This window comes from Dipodomys spectabilis, unplaced genomic scaffold (genome assembly GCF_019054845.1).
Source record: "Dipodomys spectabilis isolate Male_0828 unplaced genomic scaffold, ASM1905484v1 ptg000157l, whole genome shotgun sequence".
NCBI classification, from domain to species: Eukaryota; Metazoa; Chordata; class Mammalia; order Rodentia; family Heteromyidae; genus Dipodomys; species Dipodomys spectabilis.
Genome location: NW_024870834.1, coordinates 20,038,065 through 20,056,248, shown reverse-complemented (window position 1 = coordinate 20,056,248; position 18,184 = coordinate 20,038,065). Strand labels below are relative to the sequence as shown.

The 18,184-nt window shown below is 41.3% G+C and overlaps 1 protein-coding gene and 1 non-coding gene across 3 annotated transcripts in view; one reads left to right on the top strand and one right to left on the bottom strand.

Annotated features, from left to right (window-relative positions):
• Positions 1–14,630, top strand: part of Lin52 (lin-52 DREAM MuvB core complex component) — a 103,779-nt gene extending 89,149 nt beyond the window's left edge. Inside the window, exon 6 of one of the 2 annotated variants that reach the window (XM_042692747.1) lies at positions 12,812–14,630. In XM_042692747.1, coding sequence (XP_042548681.1) covers positions 12,812–12,867 — 56 coding nt within the window. In that variant the 3' untranslated portion in view covers positions 12,868–14,630. The remainder of the gene's footprint in view (positions 1–12,811) is intronic. The other variant, XM_042692748.1, reaches the window with a different exon arrangement.
• A 160-nt stretch (positions 14,631–14,790) lies between these two features.
• On the bottom strand, positions 14,791–14,897 carry LOC122118896. Its single transcript, XR_006149451.1, has one exon. It is a non-coding gene; the product is annotated as a U6 spliceosomal RNA (small nuclear RNA).
• Positions 14,898–18,184: the final 3,287 nt, after the last annotated feature.

The following is an 18,184-nucleotide window of genomic DNA, read 5'->3' as shown; positions in this document are numbered from 1 at the left end:
GACATAGGAGTGGTATCTTCTGACCGCACCTGCTCAGCTGCGGCTAGAGCTAGACATGGGCAGTGATTTTCTTTCGAGCAAACCCGTAGTTGAGCTTCGGTCGTTCTGTCCCGATGGCAGCAGTGGTGTTTGGGGCTCTCGCCCTGTGCTGTTCTGTAGCCCGAGCCACAGGTTTTTGACCCTCGCTTACTAGGTGAATTAGCTGTAGCAAGTCCCAAACCCAACTCTTGAGTCTTTAAATCAACACGACCAATGGCATCCATGGAGTATCTGATTTGTTAGGGCCCCAGGGTCCTGTTTGAGGTCTGGGCAGTGAACGAGGACCCCCACTTTCTAGGCTGGAACTAGAGGTGCCTTCTCGGTTTTTGTTTTTTTAAATCAACCCTAGTGGAATCATGACTCACTGCAGCTAGGTTCTTCCTGTTCCTTTCTCACAAGCAGAAGCCTTTCCTGTACTTTAAAGGGAAACCAGTTGGATGCCATTTGGAGAAAATGGAGTACTGTGTTCGTCTTGCTAAGTGGATGCTCATGTTTTCTTTTTCGGGGGTGGGGGGCGAGGCTGGAAATTTGATCAGGCTCTCGTGCATGTTCAAACGCTACATCTAGGGGCTGGAAGTTTTGAGTAGATGTACCCATTAATCTGACCTCATTTTGATTTCTTTTTCCAGGCTAGCTAGGGGCTTGGGACTTTCTTAAAAAAAAGTTTTTTTTTTTTTCAGAGGGGGACAATACATTTTTCTAAGAGCATTTTCCATCAAAACGAGCCCCAAACTTTCTGGAAAACACATCCTTTATTTCTCCTTGCTGTGTTCCATCATGTTCTACATGGGCTCAGATTCTCGCTGTTTTTGTTTTGGGTGGTATTTTGTTTACAGAAGAGTTCACCTTCTCAGAGAGCAGCCCTGGAGTTTAAAATTGTCAGAAAAATTAATTTATTTGTGTCTTTGTTACATCACTCGTACTGACAATAAAAATCCTTACTTTCTCAACTGTGAAAAAAAAAATCATTTTTAAGCATAGTAATCATTGATAATTCCTTTTTTCTCTTTTGAGTTAAAAATGTGTTTTTTATCCTTGTAACTGGTAGAAATATGTATTTATTTCTTCTTTTAAAGCTCTGCTGACATTATTAAGTGATTACAAATTTAAAATATATATACTTAATTTATTTGGAAATAATTGTATAATAAAATAGAGAAACATACCTTTTGTCCAGGCTGAAAAGCAATTTTAAGCTGGAAATGTTGGTGTGTATCTCTAATCCCAGCATATAACATAGGAGGCTGAAAAAGGAGGATCTCGGATGTAGCAACTCCCAGGCTAGCCTTGGCTACATACCCCCATCCATCCATCCATCCATAAATCAATGCAATTTCAGCATCTCTTTAATTGTTTTTTATTTATTAACAAGAGCACTGTCTTTAAAATACCCTAGTAGAACTGTCCTAGGAAATGCTCGTCTTTGAAAATGATTTAGCTTCTAAATGTTCTATTTCACAAATATTTACTAAATTTTATATGCAATATATGCTGACTAAACATTGATTTATATCAAGCTGGATGCTGGTGGCTCATACCTATAAATGAGGATTGTGGTTCTAAGCTAGCCCAAGCAGGAGAATTCATGAGATTTCTCTCTAATCAGAAGCTGACTGGGCACCTGTAGCTCACGTCTGTCATCCTAGCTACTCCGGAGGCTGAGATCTGAGGATCACAGCTTGAAGCCAGCCTAGGCAGGAAAGCCTATACGACTCTTATTTCCAATTAACCACTAAAAAACTGGAAGTGGCGCTGTGGCTCAAGTGGTAGAGCGCTGGCCTTAAGCTGAAGAGCTGAGGGACAGCACCCAGGCCCAGAGTTCAAGCCCCACGACCGACCAAAAAAAAAAAAAAGTTCAGAGATAGCATCTCTACCCTGAGTTTAAGCCCCAAGACCAGCCCTCCCACCCCCAAAAATCGTTTATATCAAACAAGAAGATTGCTTCTAGACTCTTCCTTATCCATAATATTGTCCAGTGAACCACATGTAACGACATATAGACATTTTCTTTGATGTCTTAAACTAGAACTAGCCACAGTTAAGCCCGGGTTCTAATTTTACAAAGTTACTTCTAACAAAATTAAAATGGAATTATATTATTCATCGGTTTAAAGAAAAATTCTCCAGTAACTATAGGAATGCTTGTGGTGTGAAGACAGCATCTTAAATCTCTCTATGTAAGTCATACACAAAATGTTATTTTGATGAAAAAAATAGTGGCGTGAATAATACCTGCTCACAGCCCAAGACATTTGATGTATCTTAGCCTCTATGTTTGCTGGATTTTGCAATTTCATAAGCAAGATTTGTATTTTTTTAAGTTCTGTATTTCTGTGCTTTCTACTTGATGTCACATCTGTATTCTTAGGTTGTAGGGTTCCATTAAAAAGAATAAATAATCTCAGCCCCTCCTTCCTCCACCCCCCACCCCCAACACACTCATTTTGTATAATATGGTAATGATATCACCGTAGCAGTAATTACGGGTCATCTTCATTTCTTTCATCTCTGCCTGTTCTGATGGCTTCATTCCTTTGACGAAAAGATTTGGCTCTCGGTGCTATGATTATTTTGTTAAGCATTATTCGAATAGACAGGAGTGAGAGAAATTAATCAATCCAAATGCAATTAGCATCATGTTTAACCCAGTGATGGACGTCTCAAGGTGAAACAGCCAGGGGAGTTTCAGACATTATTATTCAATCCAGTGGTTCTTATCTAAATTATAATCAAGATAGGTTTTTATTGGCTTCTCAGTGTGAAGATGTAACTGTTTCCCTGCCCTGGGGGGCCAAGAAGACTGGACCTTCATTTTTCCTTAGACTTAAGCTGCTGGAAGTGGGTGAACCAAGAAGGAATCCAAGGCATCTGGAATGATTTGTACTGTGCTCTCAGTCTAGAATTCAGCATATGAATAAGCTATACTGTTTCTAACTTGGAGCAAAATGTTTGGTGCCCCAATCGAATCACTCTGACTAGTTCTATCTTAACCTAACACGATAGATTATTACTATGATTCTCACTTTATGGATGAGGATATTAAAGGAGTGTGAGGTTACTAGCCTTTGGTCATAGGAAGTATTTCACCAGGATGTATTACTATGTAAAAAACCTTGAAGCATGTATGCCCTCTACAAATTTATGAGTACTTAATAATAAGTTCTAGCCCCCAAAGTATTTATCCATTGCTTTGATCTCACTGCCTTTTCACTCAGAGGGAACCCAGTGAAACTCTAAAATAGGTCTGTGAGGCCCTCCACAAAGGAAACTCAATACAAATAAGTTGTTGTTTGTTAGCTCTGATTTCCAGAACACAAATCTTTGAAGGGACTTTGCTATTTGGTTTGCTAGGAGAAAGGATGATAAGAAAGACTGCATATTTGAAATCCAATTCTGTTTGCTCTTAAAAGAAGTCAGAGCAAGGAGAGTTGATGGAGAAACACAGGTTTTCTTTCATCTGAATACATTTTTCAAATGTCTGACAATTTAGATTCTTCTACTTCTGCCTTCAATCTTCAGGCATCATAGCTGACACTTCCCATATTTTATGTTCCTGCTTTATGTTTTATATTCTGAAAATAAATCTGTTGGCTGGAAATTTCTGTTTCTTCAGCCCCCATGTGAAAAGTCACTAAAAGTATTCCCCATATTGGAACTGTCCAAATTTGTCTACTTACACATTAAGTCCTGCCTTTTCTTTCTCATATTACTTCTGGATAAAACATTCTCTTGAAATGAACCTTACTGTGAGTTGAAGAGAAAAGGGGCTGATACAAAATGACCTTTCTCGAAAGTCCCTGGAGGAGACTCCATGAAACATGGAAGGAAAGCGAGCCAAAATACCCAATGGAAAAAGAATCTAGAAAGTATGCTCCCAGTAAGAACTTTGAGAATCCTAATGGTGAAAACTTTTGATAGTTTGTGATCATTTGGTCATGAATATAACATCAAGGCCACTCTTATCAGATACAGTCTTTTTGCTTATATCCAGAGAACTTTAGGCAAAGACCTCAAGTCTGTTCTGCCCTTCAAAGTCACATATTTTAGGGGAGAAAAGTGAGATTTCCAACAAAGACTGATTTGTTGATACTTGCCCACAGGATTTGATTGAGAATGGACAACAGACCTGCTAAAAGACACCAAGTGTCCCAATGTACTGGGACTTCAAAACCCCTCCTCATCCATTGACTTGTTCAACTCCTGCTCTTAACGGGCACCAGCACCAGTTGTGGTATGGGAGTGGTTATTCCTCTCCTTGGATTATTGATCGCCTTTTGTGGCCCTTTCTGTGTAGAGATCTGACACTTGGTAAAGAATCTCAGTCTAGCTGGCTGCCTTGGGACAGCTCTGCTGCATGACCACTCTGTTCCTACAGTTAGAACATAGCATTAAAGTCACATTGGTTTTCTTTCTGTTCTGCTTCAGTGAGCCAAAATACACGTTAATCACTTTAGCTCCATTGCAATGAGGGACTGCTTTGAGAATAGTCTTGTGTATGTGTGTGTATATACTGGGACTTGAACTCAGGGCCTCGGCTCTGTCCTTGAGCTTTTTTGCTCCAGGCTGCTGATCTGCCATTTGAGCCACAGTTCAACTTCTAGCTTTTTGGTGGTTAATTGGAAATAAGGCTTTCATGGGCTTCTCTGCCTGGGCTACCTTCAGACCAAGGTCCTTAGGTACTGAGGACACTGGCACACTACAGGCCATTGGAGCTCAGCGAATAGTCTTCTTTTTATCAGAAAGTATTTTAATCTTCCTAAAGTAAAAAACCATAATTATAGTAAATGGTTTCCCTTCTACAGAACACCTTCTGTAAAGCTAATAAACTTTTTTTTTCAGTCATGGGGCTTGAACTCTGGGCCTGGGTACCGTCCCTCGGCTCTTCAGCTCAAGGCGAGTGCTCTACCACTTGAGCCACAGCGCCACTTCCAGTTTTCTGGTGGTTTATTAGAACTAAGAGTCTCACAGACTTTCCTGCCCTGACTGGCTTTGAACCATGATCCTCTCCTCAACTCTCAGCCTCCTGAGAGGCTAGGATTATAGGCATTATAGGCGTGAGCTACCAGCATCTAGCAGCTAATAAGCTTTTTAACACACCAGTAAACAAACTAACTAGGTTTTTATATATTCCTTCCTGTTACAAATAACTTCAGCCAGTTTGTTTTTAATATTTCCACATGTTTATTTATTTTTACCCCTTTTTTTGTGCTGGTCCTGGTGCTTGAACTCAGGACCTTGGCAGTCCCTGAACTCTACCACTTGAGCAATGCTTTTTGCTGGTTAATTGGAGATAAGAATCTCATGGATGGGCTGGGAAGGTGGCTCAGTGGTAGAGTGCTTGCCTTGCATGCATGAGGCCCTGGGTTCGATTCCCCAGCACCACATAAGCAAAAAGAAAAAAGCCGGAAATGGCACTGTGGCTCAAGTGGTAGAGCGCTAGCCTTGAGCTGAAGAGCTGAGGGACAGCGCCCAGGCCCAGAGTTCAGGCTCCAACACCGGACCCAAAAAAAAAAAAAAGAAAGAATCTCATGGACTTTCTTGCCTGGGCTGGCTTTGAACTGTGATCCTCAGAATCTCAGCCTCCTAAGTAGCTAGGATTACAGGCTTGAACCACTGGTGTCCAGCTTTTACCACATTTTATATTAGCTGTATGGGGTGCGGGGGGGCAGGTGTAATTCTGACATTTCCATATATACATACAGTATTTCTTGATTATACTCATCCCCATCACTTTTATACCTTCTGCCCCTTCTCAAAAGAATCTCAAACTATATTGTTTAGTTAGTTTATGATTGCAGATATGGAAGCCAGATACTGACAGATAAATGATGTCTGTCAATAGGGAGCCTTCTGCCTTCTGATTTCTCATGGAATGGCTGGCACACTCTTGAATTTTATGTAGTTACCAAATGGACCCAAAAGTCTAGCTGAGACCTCCCCTTCAGGATGATTGGAATTACCCTCAAGCCCTTGCTGAGGTTGTCAGCAGCACTCTATTTATAGCTTTACTTACTGGCTCTTCAGAAGGGGTCAGTCCACCAAAGTATATGTGCTACCTAGCTGTAAGACATTCATGTCACCATTTGTTTTACATTTAAAGATCTTAAAAAAAAAACAAACGCTTCATTTTACAGTTCCTCATGCTGCATATTTTTGCTTACTTAACATACACCTGGGGTCCTGGTGAAAGGGGTATATAATGAGACTTCATGGCTCCCATGGCTAGCACAAGAAAGGAATCCAGACCGAGAACGTGGTCATAGAGTTTAAACGCAGGATAGTTCTTTGGGGCAGTTTAAGATGGAGGCATATATCACTAAGTAAACTAATGAAAGGCCTATTGTGAACAATAAGGCTTGTCAATGCAACAGATCACATTCTAGTTTGATGGCGTCAGCCAAAGAGACAGACAAATCTGTGCAGTCAGAAATGAGCTTGAAGGTACAAAGAGTGAGTTCCAGCAGCAGACAGGAGGTGTCTGCTAGAAAGAGAACCTGCTGTTTACTCCAGAGCTCTGTTCCCATACTCCAGGAACATTCCCAATTAGAAAACTACAACTTGAACACACAGTATCTTTTCAGTGTGGATATCTCTATTCTTTCATTTTTCTTCCTCTTCCTCAATTGTACATAAAATACAGATATACAGTTGCAAGTATATTGCCTGTAAAAAGGGGGAAGGAACTAGGTGCTGGTGGCACAGGCCTGTAATCCTAGCTACTCAGGAGGCTAAGATCTGAGGATCCCAATTCACAGCCAGCCCAGGCAGGAAAGTCTGTAAGACTCTTATCTCCAATAAACCACCAGAAAACCAGAAGTGGTGCTGTGGCTCAAGCGCTTGCGTTAAGCTGAAGAGCTGAGGGAAGTGCCCAGGCCCAGATTTCAAGCCCTACAACCGACCAAAAAAAAAGGTTGGGGGGCTGGAGGAGTAGGGTTGGGAGGGAAGAGAATGATGAAAAGAATGACATTGATCAGGATGCATTGTATTAGGATGCATTTTACTTAAACCTGCTTTGAATGGCAACTTCTTTGAAAAACTAAAGATAATAAAAACCAAAATAATTAAGATACATACAAAAATTTTAAAAATAGCCAATGAATGGTACATTTGAATGAATATCAGATGAAGGTAGAATGAAGGAAATACCAATTCTATGAAAACACCCCCTTTGTCCATTAGCAGTATGCTTATTTAGTTATCTTTGTTTCATTAAGTTATTTTGGTTTGTTGGTGGTGGTTTTGGTTTTTTTTCTTTTTGTGGTACCAGTACTAGGGCTTGAATTCGGGGCCTAGGTACTGATCCTTCCTGTTTTCTATCACTTGAGCCACAAATCTACTAGCTTTGGGGTAGTTAATTGCAGATAAGAATCTCTTGTACTTTCCTGCCCAGGCTGGCTTTGAACTGTGAATTTCATATCTCAGCAGCCTGAGTAGCTAGGATTACAATCATGAGCCAGCATAAATTATGACATGCATAAATTATTTTTTAATCCTTGAATACCTTTTTCCATCAGAGAATTTTTGTATTTTTCATTATCACTATAAAAATCAAGGATAATTTTTTAACTTTTTTTTTTGTCAGTTGTGGAGCTTGAACTCTGGGCCTGTGCAATGTCCCTGAGCTCTTCAGCTCAAGTCATGCACTCTGCCACTTGAGCAACAGTGCTTTTTCTTTTTATATGGTGCTGAGGAATCAAACCAAGGGCCTCATACATGCAAGGCAAGCACTCTACCACTGAACCACATTCCCAGCCCATGCAGCATGTCTTTATTAATAAATTCCTCTAAAAGAAATTAAGAAACTTCTTGTTTACAGTGAAAGAAAAACATAGCAACAATAACTAGCACTTATGAATGCCTTTGTGACCTTTGTGTTAATTCTACCTTGAACAGACAAAGAAACTGACATTGTAAGAGATAATCAGAGGACTTGCTCATGTTGGGCCCAGGATAGAAGCTGAAATTCAAATACAAACTAGTTCAGTGCTTAAAGTCCTGCCCCTGGACTGGGAAGGTGGCTCAGTGGTAGAGTGCTTGCTTTGTATGCGTGAAGCCCTGGGTTCGATTCCTCAGCACCACATAAGCAAAAAGAAAAAAAAGCTGGAAGTGGCGCCGTGGCTCAAGTGGTAGAGCGCTAGCCTTGAGCTGAAGAGCTGAAGGACAGCGCCCAGGCCCAGAGTTCAGGCCCCACGACCAGACCCAAAAAAAATAAAAAATAATAAAATCCTGCCCCTGGCATAACATTGAACTGTCTTCTTTATTTCTTGACTACTTATAGAAGAATATCCTAAAAGCATCCTGGTTGCTGCTCTTCTAGATATAAGAAGAAGCAGTGGCAAATATTTTAATTAAATTACAGCACAAAATTTTAAAGTAGGTAGAAAATGAAAAGTAAATATTATATGAATTCCTTCTATTTTGTTAAAAAGTTACTTAAGCTTTATATTGTTCCATATATAAAAGTCAAGCAGAATTTTAGCAGGCAATTGCCTCAAAGTTATAATCTGTAAAATCTTTCTGTAATGAAACCCATATGTCATGGACGAAAGGTACAAAGCTGTGGCAGAGAGGGCTGGTCTCCAGAGAGAGCCTGCACCCAATCTCGTTAACCAGGGGCCTCTGGTGATCCCTCATCCCCTCCACGGTGAGAAATCAATCTGAACTAGTGAATTTTTTCACCCAGCCACCAGAAAATTTACTGCAAAAAAAGGCAGTTTGGGGCTAGTCATTGTGAAAAGGGAGCCAAAGGCAAGGCTAAATAGAGGATGGAGGAATTAGAGGGTCTGAAGAGATGATATTGAATGCCATGCCACCCTCAGAACTAGCACGATGGAATCCTCCTTTCAGCCCTGACCTCTCTAAGAATACCTAGGTATTTACAGCTGCCATGAACCTGACAGTTCCAGAGAAACTACGAAAAGGAAAACAGAAGCAGCATAAACCTGGAAGTTGATTGCAGTTTAGCCATTTGCTGTCTTTCAGCATAGCATACATGAGATCTAAGATCTCCACAGCTACTCACATGTTAACCCTAGGGCAACAGTACGGTGGCTTTCTAAATTTGTGGTCTATATGCTATATAGGAGGACCTGTAAATCATGACTTGAAATATGCTTCTCATCTGCACAATGCATGATGGTAGCTAATGAACAACGGACCCACCCTGGCATAGTTATTAGAATGGTAGTAGTGTGGCCACCCAATTCAACTTGGTGTTCCTGGACAATAAAATCAGAAGCAAAAGTAGCTACCAGATTTTAACAACTTTGGATAAAACTATTTGGCCATCTTGTTTTCTCTGAGTTAACCCAGGGCTTTGTGGGTGCTAAGTAAACCCTTGAACCTCTGAGCTACATCTGCAGCCCCTAGCATTGTTTTCTGGAGAGAAGGGTGGAAAGAAAGCATGCAGGAACTGGAGGTGCCAAACTCAAGAACAGAGGATCTTATTGTGGCCATTTATGCCAGAATAAACTAAGCTTTTACTACTGGGAAAAGGAAGGGATAGAAGTAGGCAAAGCCATTCTTTCTCAGCTATAAGAGTTAAAGGATTTCCCCAGGGAGATCTGAAAGCTCTAATCTGAGTTATTATAGTAAAATACACATACAAAACACCTACTAGGAGAAAGAGAGAGTGTATGTGTCTCTGTGTGTGTGTGCACGTGCATACCTGTGCATGCACGCACACACACATATGCTTGTGTGCACAGGAATACAGAACAGCAGCAGAAGGCTGTCTTCCTGCTTCTAATGGGATTTTGTAGCAGCATTTGCGAGTTTGTTTTAGAAGTCAAAAATGAACAGATGTTGGTATTAAATTACCTCTGTGTCTGATGTCTTGCAAATTAAAAGCGCGGTTGGCATCGCTAAACAATTTCACTAGGTTTGGGGGTGGGGGGTGTCTAGCAGGCAATGATTACTATACCAGGTCGGGAAGGATCATCACACTGCAGCAGAGCAAGAGAGCAAGGATAGAGAAATCAAGAATAAAATAAGGGCTATACGAATTAATCAGAAATGTTAACATCCCTGATGACAAGTGAACAGGAGGGCACGTGCTCTTGAGCAGCCCCTGGCCTGCAGCAATTTCTCTGTGCACAAAAAAGGGGTTGGTGCTTATGATCTGATTTATAAGGCACAGCCCTCTTTTAGGGAGCGGCTGTGTCACACATTCGTATATCTCCTATATGGGACTGGCAAGAAGGGAAACTTTCTCCCCTCCCATTCAGGAGATGATGTCTTTTGAATTACTTCTACTTTTACAGTGGTTTCCTACAGCTCTGTGTATTTGGATTAGGTTGAAGGGGGAGGAATGATTGAGTGGAAAGGAGGTTGTTAAAAGGGATTGGTTAAATGCAAGAAGAGCTTACTTACCACTTTTTATTTTTCCTTTTCAGCCTTTGAGTTTCAAATAGCTGAGTCTTAAAATTAGAACTCCTTAAATATTCTAAGTTTCTCTCCTATTTTGGAGCAAACAGTATTGGGAGGTATGAAGGGCAGCGGGCAGAAATCACCAGTGAGATCTGTGCCTTCCTCTTAAGCCCAGAGTTTAGGAACAAGGCTCTCTTCTCTCCTGCAGAGTTCTGTGTCAACATGTCTGCTTTCTAGATAACCGTGTAGTAGGATCACTTGATAATCTATATGTTATAAGTACTTGAGAAATAGGTAGGTAATCCACTCAGCAGAAATAACTGATGAAACCCACTCACTGTACAAAAAGTATGAGTAAACCAATCGGCTAACTCTCAGGAGTTGGAGGCAGGAAAATCTGGAAATCAAGGGCAGCCTGGACTATACAGTATGACCTTGTCTCAGAACTGCAAAGCTAAATAGATAAACAAAAGTATAAATTCCTATAGGATCAGACTGATACTGAGAATAAGAGAACTGCTTACCTACTCTGTAAAGGGTTATGTTAATGAGGGCCACTGTTGCCAAGAATAGTGATTGCCAATATCCAAGTGAAAAGCAGGACAGAAAACATTAACATGTTATTTTGCAGATGAAGAAGGTGAGGTTCAGAGGTATTGTCCAGCTACAAATTGCTATAGCTGGAACTAAAAACTGAATTTAAATCCTGTATTCTCTGAAAGAAGTCCTTGCTGCCTCTTCATGGGCAAGAAAGTACTTGATTGGATTTCCTCTAGAGTGGTTAGCCCTTGACCCCTAATCTCCCCATTAATTTGGAATTACTTCCATCAAGAGAAATGACTTTTCTTGCTAAATAAGTTACATTAAAAAGACTCCTACAATGTAGACAATAGAGCACCAAGCGCCACTAACTAGTCTTGTATTTTTTTTTAAAAAAGGAAGCTAACATATGTGTATTTCCACTTAGTTCTAGTTCTTTTGTTTCTTAACATTTTAGTGAAGGAAGAAAGCCAAGTATGTAAACAAATAATTGCATGCAAGTCTTACAGTAACCTTGAATATACCAAGTTTGATATATATCCACCAAGAAAGGAATAGTCAGTTGGATTTAGGATGGGGAAAAATTATGAGTATTGAGACAAGACCCAGGCCTGGGGCTTCTATTCCTAGCGAATGGAATTTCCTTTCCCTTGTTGGAACTCAGAAGTGAGAGAGAACTGGGAAATGTATGGACGAAAATTACCAAAAGCCTTCCTGTGATGATAGTTTGTACAGTCTTCATTATTGTACTGATAAGCAAAGAACTGGTAAGCTAGGGAAAAGGGGTGGAGTGGCTATTCCTGTAGCATCATTTGCTTGGGAAAAGACAACCACAAGGCAAAGGCCCTTCTTACTCCTGCCAATAACTCCTAGGCCACCTCCCTTTTTTAGCAAGTATCATGACATATTCTTGGAAAACCATAGGACACAACCTACCCTGTGCCCACTGCATGGTACCAGAAAAAATCTGACCTTCTAACACCTTCTAACACAGTTCAATCTGTTAAAAAAAAAAATTACCTTGTGAGATAAGTATGGAGGGGTTATGCTTAGAAAACGTGCCTAGAATTTGCTTGATAAAGCTAAAAATGGGTTGGGGGGAGGCTCTTATAATTGAGAATGTTTTACTTTTACGTTGGAGCCATATATATATGTGTGTGTGTGTGTGTATATATATATATATATATATATATACGTATATATAAAGTAGCTGTATAAACTCCCCGGTAACTACAACATTCAAAGATTGATGGTTCTGAAAGTCAGAAAAAGACACATAAACCTTACCTGGATATATTAAATACCTAAGGACTGACAATGCTAAGAGAGAGAAGACCAAAGCTCTATAAACTCTACTTTATTACCCCATCCACAGATCAACTGCACTGAGGGAATATAAACCCTGTTATATTACAGCATGCCGGGGCTACTACCACTAAGAGATGGGGTACATGATCCCTGATTTTGATTGGGGATCATAAATGTACAGAGACCAACAACCAAGAGAACACTAATCTTGGTTGGTTTTTAGCCTCTAAGAGTAAACTTTGTGAGATAGTGAACATGGGTATTAGGTTCAGAAAAAGATGTCTGAAAGGAATTCCCTGATGATTTTTGTGAGGATAGATGATGAACTCTTTCCCGTTGCCTGTACTTCATAGCAGTAGCCAACTTTAGAATCTTTGTGCAGTTTTAGCTGTCAATAATCATTTGTCCCTTTTCAGTTAGTGATGGCTGAATCTGTTGTGAAGCAATTTAATCAATCTGCATTTTTCTTTAAGTTGAACCTTCCTGTGATCTTCCCTCCCCCCCCCCTCCCCCATTTCAGGTTCTCATTGATCTTTTGTTTGCTTTGTCATTCCAGCCAGAGAGATGACACGGGGGAAATTTCTCAACATTCTAGAGAAGCCCAAGAAGTAGCAGCTGCTTGTGGACAAGTATCCTGGAAACGGAAACAAGCTCCTTTCCCAGTGCAGCTCTGCACACTTCACGCTTCCTCAGGAGGGGCCAGAGACTGACCCTCAGGACCGCCTGCTCCCCTGCTCCTGGCATTCTTGTGCCTCTGAGGACAGTCAGTGGCAAGAGAAGAATCTGCTCTACCCAAGGATCGTTACCATTACTCAGTTAGCTGTGTAGCCTGAGGTATTGGTAATGCTGGAGGTTTCAGCACTCTTACGGCCAACATCGTACCCCTGTGTCTGGAAGTGATTCAGGATCTTCCAGTCAATTTGATTCCACAGTGGCAGAATCCATGGTGACATGCTGATTGGATGGGTTCTTTTGAGTTGTATTTGGCTTCTTAGGAAGTGTTTATGATGTGAAGAGACTATGTCCTGACCTTGAGCTTTCTAGTATGTAAAAGGTTCCACGACTCTACAGCTGGAGAAAACAGACTCTTCTCGAAATGTCTGATGCTTTTTATATTCTGCACCTCTCGCCACTCCCACCCTCATCAATTCCCACCTCCCAGTCCCACCTTCTGATCTAACTCCAGGCAAGGGACCCCTGAGGAGTTGAGTCCCTTCTGGAGTTTGCTTATCAAGGCACAGGCCCAGGCTAGGTCACATTGGGTTCTAGAACTCAAGACCAATAGGAAGGTAACAAAAAGGACTTTTAGTTCTAGTTAATTTGTTAGGGATTGAAGCAAAAGAGTCATTGTGGCCTGCTAGAGAGAAGGGCATAGCTCAGTTGGTTGAAAATTTGACCAAGCATGTGCTATGGGATGGTGGCAAGGTTTTGTTTCACCTTTTCTCCTCACAACATGTATCTGATATCCCTCCCCTCCCCCCCCCTTCACACACACACACACACACACACACACAAAAGAGAAATAGAATTTCCTGACCTAAATATAGCTTCCATAGGTAAAATTAATTACACCTGTTTTCTCATGTTTTGAGAAGTACATAGATTTTCATAAACTTTATGGAAAGAATCCCTGTGACAGTAGTCCAGTGGGACACAGGAAGTTACAGTCAAGTTTGTGCTCTGAGTCTGGGCTAGAGCATAGTACTCTCTCATGTACATCTGTGCCCGTTTCTCATAGTTGACTTCATGTTGGGCTTTCTCCTCAATTGTGTTCCTTGACTATAAACACAATCTTATTTTTTGAAAGGAAAATCAGTTAAGCACATGACACACAAGATGAGTATGAGAAAGGAAGGAAGATGCAGCTGGGGTGTACCCCAGAGGGGTAAGTTGTAGAGGCACTGCTTAAGTTAAACATGTGATCACCATTTCTTGACTAAATGCAATTGAAGTATGTGTGTGCATGTGGCCAGAGAATAGTGTCATAATGTCAGATTATTTCTTTGCCCTGTTTTCAAGAGTTGATGACATCAGGTACCTTTAAATTATTTGGGGAAATGGAGAAGTAAGCAAAGAATACTTGGTCACTGCCCCCAAACCAGTTTAAGTCAACAACCAGAAGCCAGATGTGCTTTGGCTCCTTTTACTGTCATCTGATCCACCAGCACTTAATGTAGGTAGATATTTTAGGATTGTGATATTTATTGGGCTTGTATTTGTCCTTAGAAATGTTAATGATGTATTTTTATATTGATAATATAAATTTATGTACAGTGTATATGTATGTATGTATTTTGGGATGTTAGAAGATTGTATTTTGTATGTGGTGTTTTCTGTGTCTTCATAATAAACCTGTATCTTGTACAGGAAAATGAGTTTTTCTTTAAAGGGTGAAGTTGTATATTTAAAAGATGGATCCTGCCAGGTGTTGGTGGCTCATTCCTATAATCTTAATTACTTAGGAGGCTGAGATCTGAGGACCATGGTTCAAAGCCAGCCCAGGCAGCAAATTCCATGAGATTCTTTTTTTTTTTTTTTAATGTGGAATACATCACAAATTTGCATGTCATTCTTCCACAGGGGCCAGGCTAATCTTCTCTGAATCATTCTGATTTTAGTATATGTGCTGCCAAAGTGAGCACTTGTGAGACTCTTCTGCCCAATTAACCACCAGAAAACTGGAAGTGGTACTGTGTCTCAAAGTGTAGAGCACTAACCTTGAGCAAAAGAGCTGATGGACAGCACTCAGGCCCTGAGTTCAAGATAAATAAATAAAACCATAGATCTCATCAAAAAGTACAACTATAGTGACAAGTTACCTACTATCTTCCCCCTTAATATCCAGGTAGATGGTTTGAGGCTTAAAGTCTCTTACTTAGTCTTCTAGCCTGCAGTCTATCCTACCAGCCATATTGCTCATTACTGCTTATTACCCCAAGTCTTGATAGGGGCTTTTAGAGACCTTGGATACTCCCTGGATCTATTGATAACCCCCAGATCTTCTCTGGCATTTTAAGTCTATTCATGTAACTCCTAACTGACTTCCAGTTAGTTTCCTTCCTCTCCTGTATAAGAAGTCTCTGTTCCAGTTACTCTGAACAATTCGCAGTTCCTTACCTGAGTACCTTTGCCTGAACTATTGAATTCCCAGAAAGCCATATTCCCTTTTGTACCTATCACGCCTGTTCTTCTGATAAATTCCTAATGACACAGCTAGAAATGACTCTTCTCCCACGTGCCTACAGCATATAGGTGTACCATCCCTATGATTCGCCACACCTTACCTCAGACATAAGTTTGATCTGGGTCCAGAGCTTATTGTATCACATAGTCACAAGTGTCTCTAAGTTACCGCTCTCTCTCATGCATCTAGTTCTTTGGTGCCTTCTATCTGTTTGCAAACTTCAATTAAACATGATGGATTAAAAACTACCACGTACTAAATCCTTGATGTGAGTTCCTTTTCATCTCTGTGCCAGACATAGAGAAGAGGAAACACTCATTAGTGCCCCTGCCACCACCCACTGATGCTTGACCATGCTCTAGCCAGAGCATGGCCTTCTAGAGAAAAATGTTCCATTATAAGGAAAACAAGTGTCTAGTTAGCTCACAAAAAGTTTATAAGATACAAAAGTATATTAAAACACCACTTTTTCTTTCTTACCCTAAAAGATTTTTTTATAACTTTTTTCATATTTTGTGTGTTTATGTGCCAGTCCTGGAACTTGAACTCAGGGCTTGGGCACTGTCCCTGAGCTTTTTTTGCTCAAGGCTAGCACTCTAACCACTTGAACCACAGTTCCATGTCTAGCTTCTTCTGGTAGTTAATTGGAGATAAGAGTCTCACAGACTTTCCTGCCCAGGCTGGCTTAGAACCTCAATCCTCAGATCTCAGCCTCCTGAGTAGCTAGCACTATAGGCAAGAGCCACCAACACACAGCTATGTCATAATTTTTAACATTTTAAATTTAAAGGACACTTGCTGACGGCTTCTTGGTATTTCTCAAGCTTCTTATTTATTGCAGATCTAGAATCATCCGAATCAGCAGTGAAAATGCAACTGGTAAATTGATTTTGTTGTCCTTGCGACTTCAGAAGTGTGTTTGGACTTCTGTAAGAGCTTTGTAATAAAGGCCAAAAAAAAAAAAAAAAAAAAAAAGATTTCCTTTGGGACTAGGGCGTCACAGAAAAATGAATGGAGCAGGACATAAAATAGGAAGACAGGCCAGGGTAGACGGTCCAAATTAATGTAATTTCTTCGCAGCTCTCAACTTTGCCTTATTCCATTTTCAAGCATTTGGTTCTATTCTCCATTTTCTGTTTTTCTTTGTGATTGCCAAGATTCCCAGATCTCCACTTGGGCTTCATTTCACCAGTGAATCTTACCAGGAAGGCTGCATGCAGTGGTCTTCCAAGTTTAGTTTGTAAATTCTGACCAACCTATAACTGGGTAATTTAGACTTTTTGGGCCCTTTAGTAATATGTCCTTAGACATATTACTGAAGAGGTCACCAGCTATGCCAGGCACTAGTGGCTAGCTCTTCAGGTGGCTAGATCTGAAGATCATGGTTCAAAGCCAGCCCAGGACATGAAAGTCTGAACTCTTTTTTTTTTTTTTGGGTCCGGTCGTGGGGCCTGAACTCTGGGCCTGGGCTTTGTCCCTCAGCTCAAGGCTAGCGCTCTACCACTTGAGCCACAGCGCCACTTCCGGCTTTTTTCTTTTTGCTTATGTGTTGCTGAGGAATCGAACCCAGGGCCTCGAGCATGCAAGGCAAGCGCTCTACCACTGAGCCACCTTCCCAGCCCGAAATCTGAACTCTTATCTCTAATAAATCTTATCTCTAATAAACTCTTATCTCTAATAAAGCTGGATATGGAGCTGTGGCTCAAATGGTAGAGTGCTAGCCTTGAGCAAAAAAGCTCAGGGACAGCTCAGGGCCTGAGTTCAACAAGCCCCAGAACCAGCACAAAGTGAAGGAGGAGGAGGGAAAGGAGGAGAAGGAAGGAGAAAGGAGAAGAGGAGGGAGAAGAAGAGAAGGAAGAGGAAGAGGAGGAGTCTACCACTCTTCCTACTCTTTGGCATTGTCTTCTAGACAAGAGGATATTTGGGGATTTGAGGTGGCACTACATGCAACTGTGAGACCACTGGTTGGCATGGCAGAGCCTGTTAATTAGCACAGGAACACCCTGATGCTCCATTAGCCAGGCCAGGCATTCGGAACTCTCCCCTCCTTGGGGCCCCTTGTTCCTAATGAGAGCTGGAGAAGGGCCTCACAAAACATTGCCTCAGAATAATATTCCGCTTTGTCTCTACCAGTAACCAGGGCTGACAGGATCACTCTGTCCATTTCTCTCCTAATTAGCACAATTCCAGCACGGCCTGAGCCAGCAAATGGAGAAAAGCGATCAAAAGCGATCGGACAACCGTACCGAATCACAAACACAAAGAGGGCCGTTCCCTGTAATTAGGTGAGACAATTCCTCAGTCTTTTCTCAGCTGGAGCTTGCTGCTAAGACTCTGGTTGTTTGGGTCCCAGAAACCCAAGTTACAGGTCTCCCTAGGACACTAATAAGCCCCAAATTGTCTTCCGCTTCACACAACCCTAACCAGAGGACAGATGCAGGGGTGGGGGGGGAGAGCAGTGAGGCACTGGGGCCAGGGTCTCTTCAACAAGCAGTCACCATGAAGTTCCCCAACTCCAAGAGGCAGACACTGGTTTTCCACAACTCCAAGGGGCAGATACAGGCTGTGAGCAGAAAGAAGAGAGTTTGTTCCAGAGGAAAACTGCACTGGAATCTGAAACACTGGGACTTTTGACCTTCTGGAAAGGCCACGCTGCTATTTGCTTTGCCTTGCCTTGTTCTTTCACCTCCTTTCTCTTCAAAGTCTCCTTACTGGTCCACACTGGTGCACTGAAGTTCTGTGCAC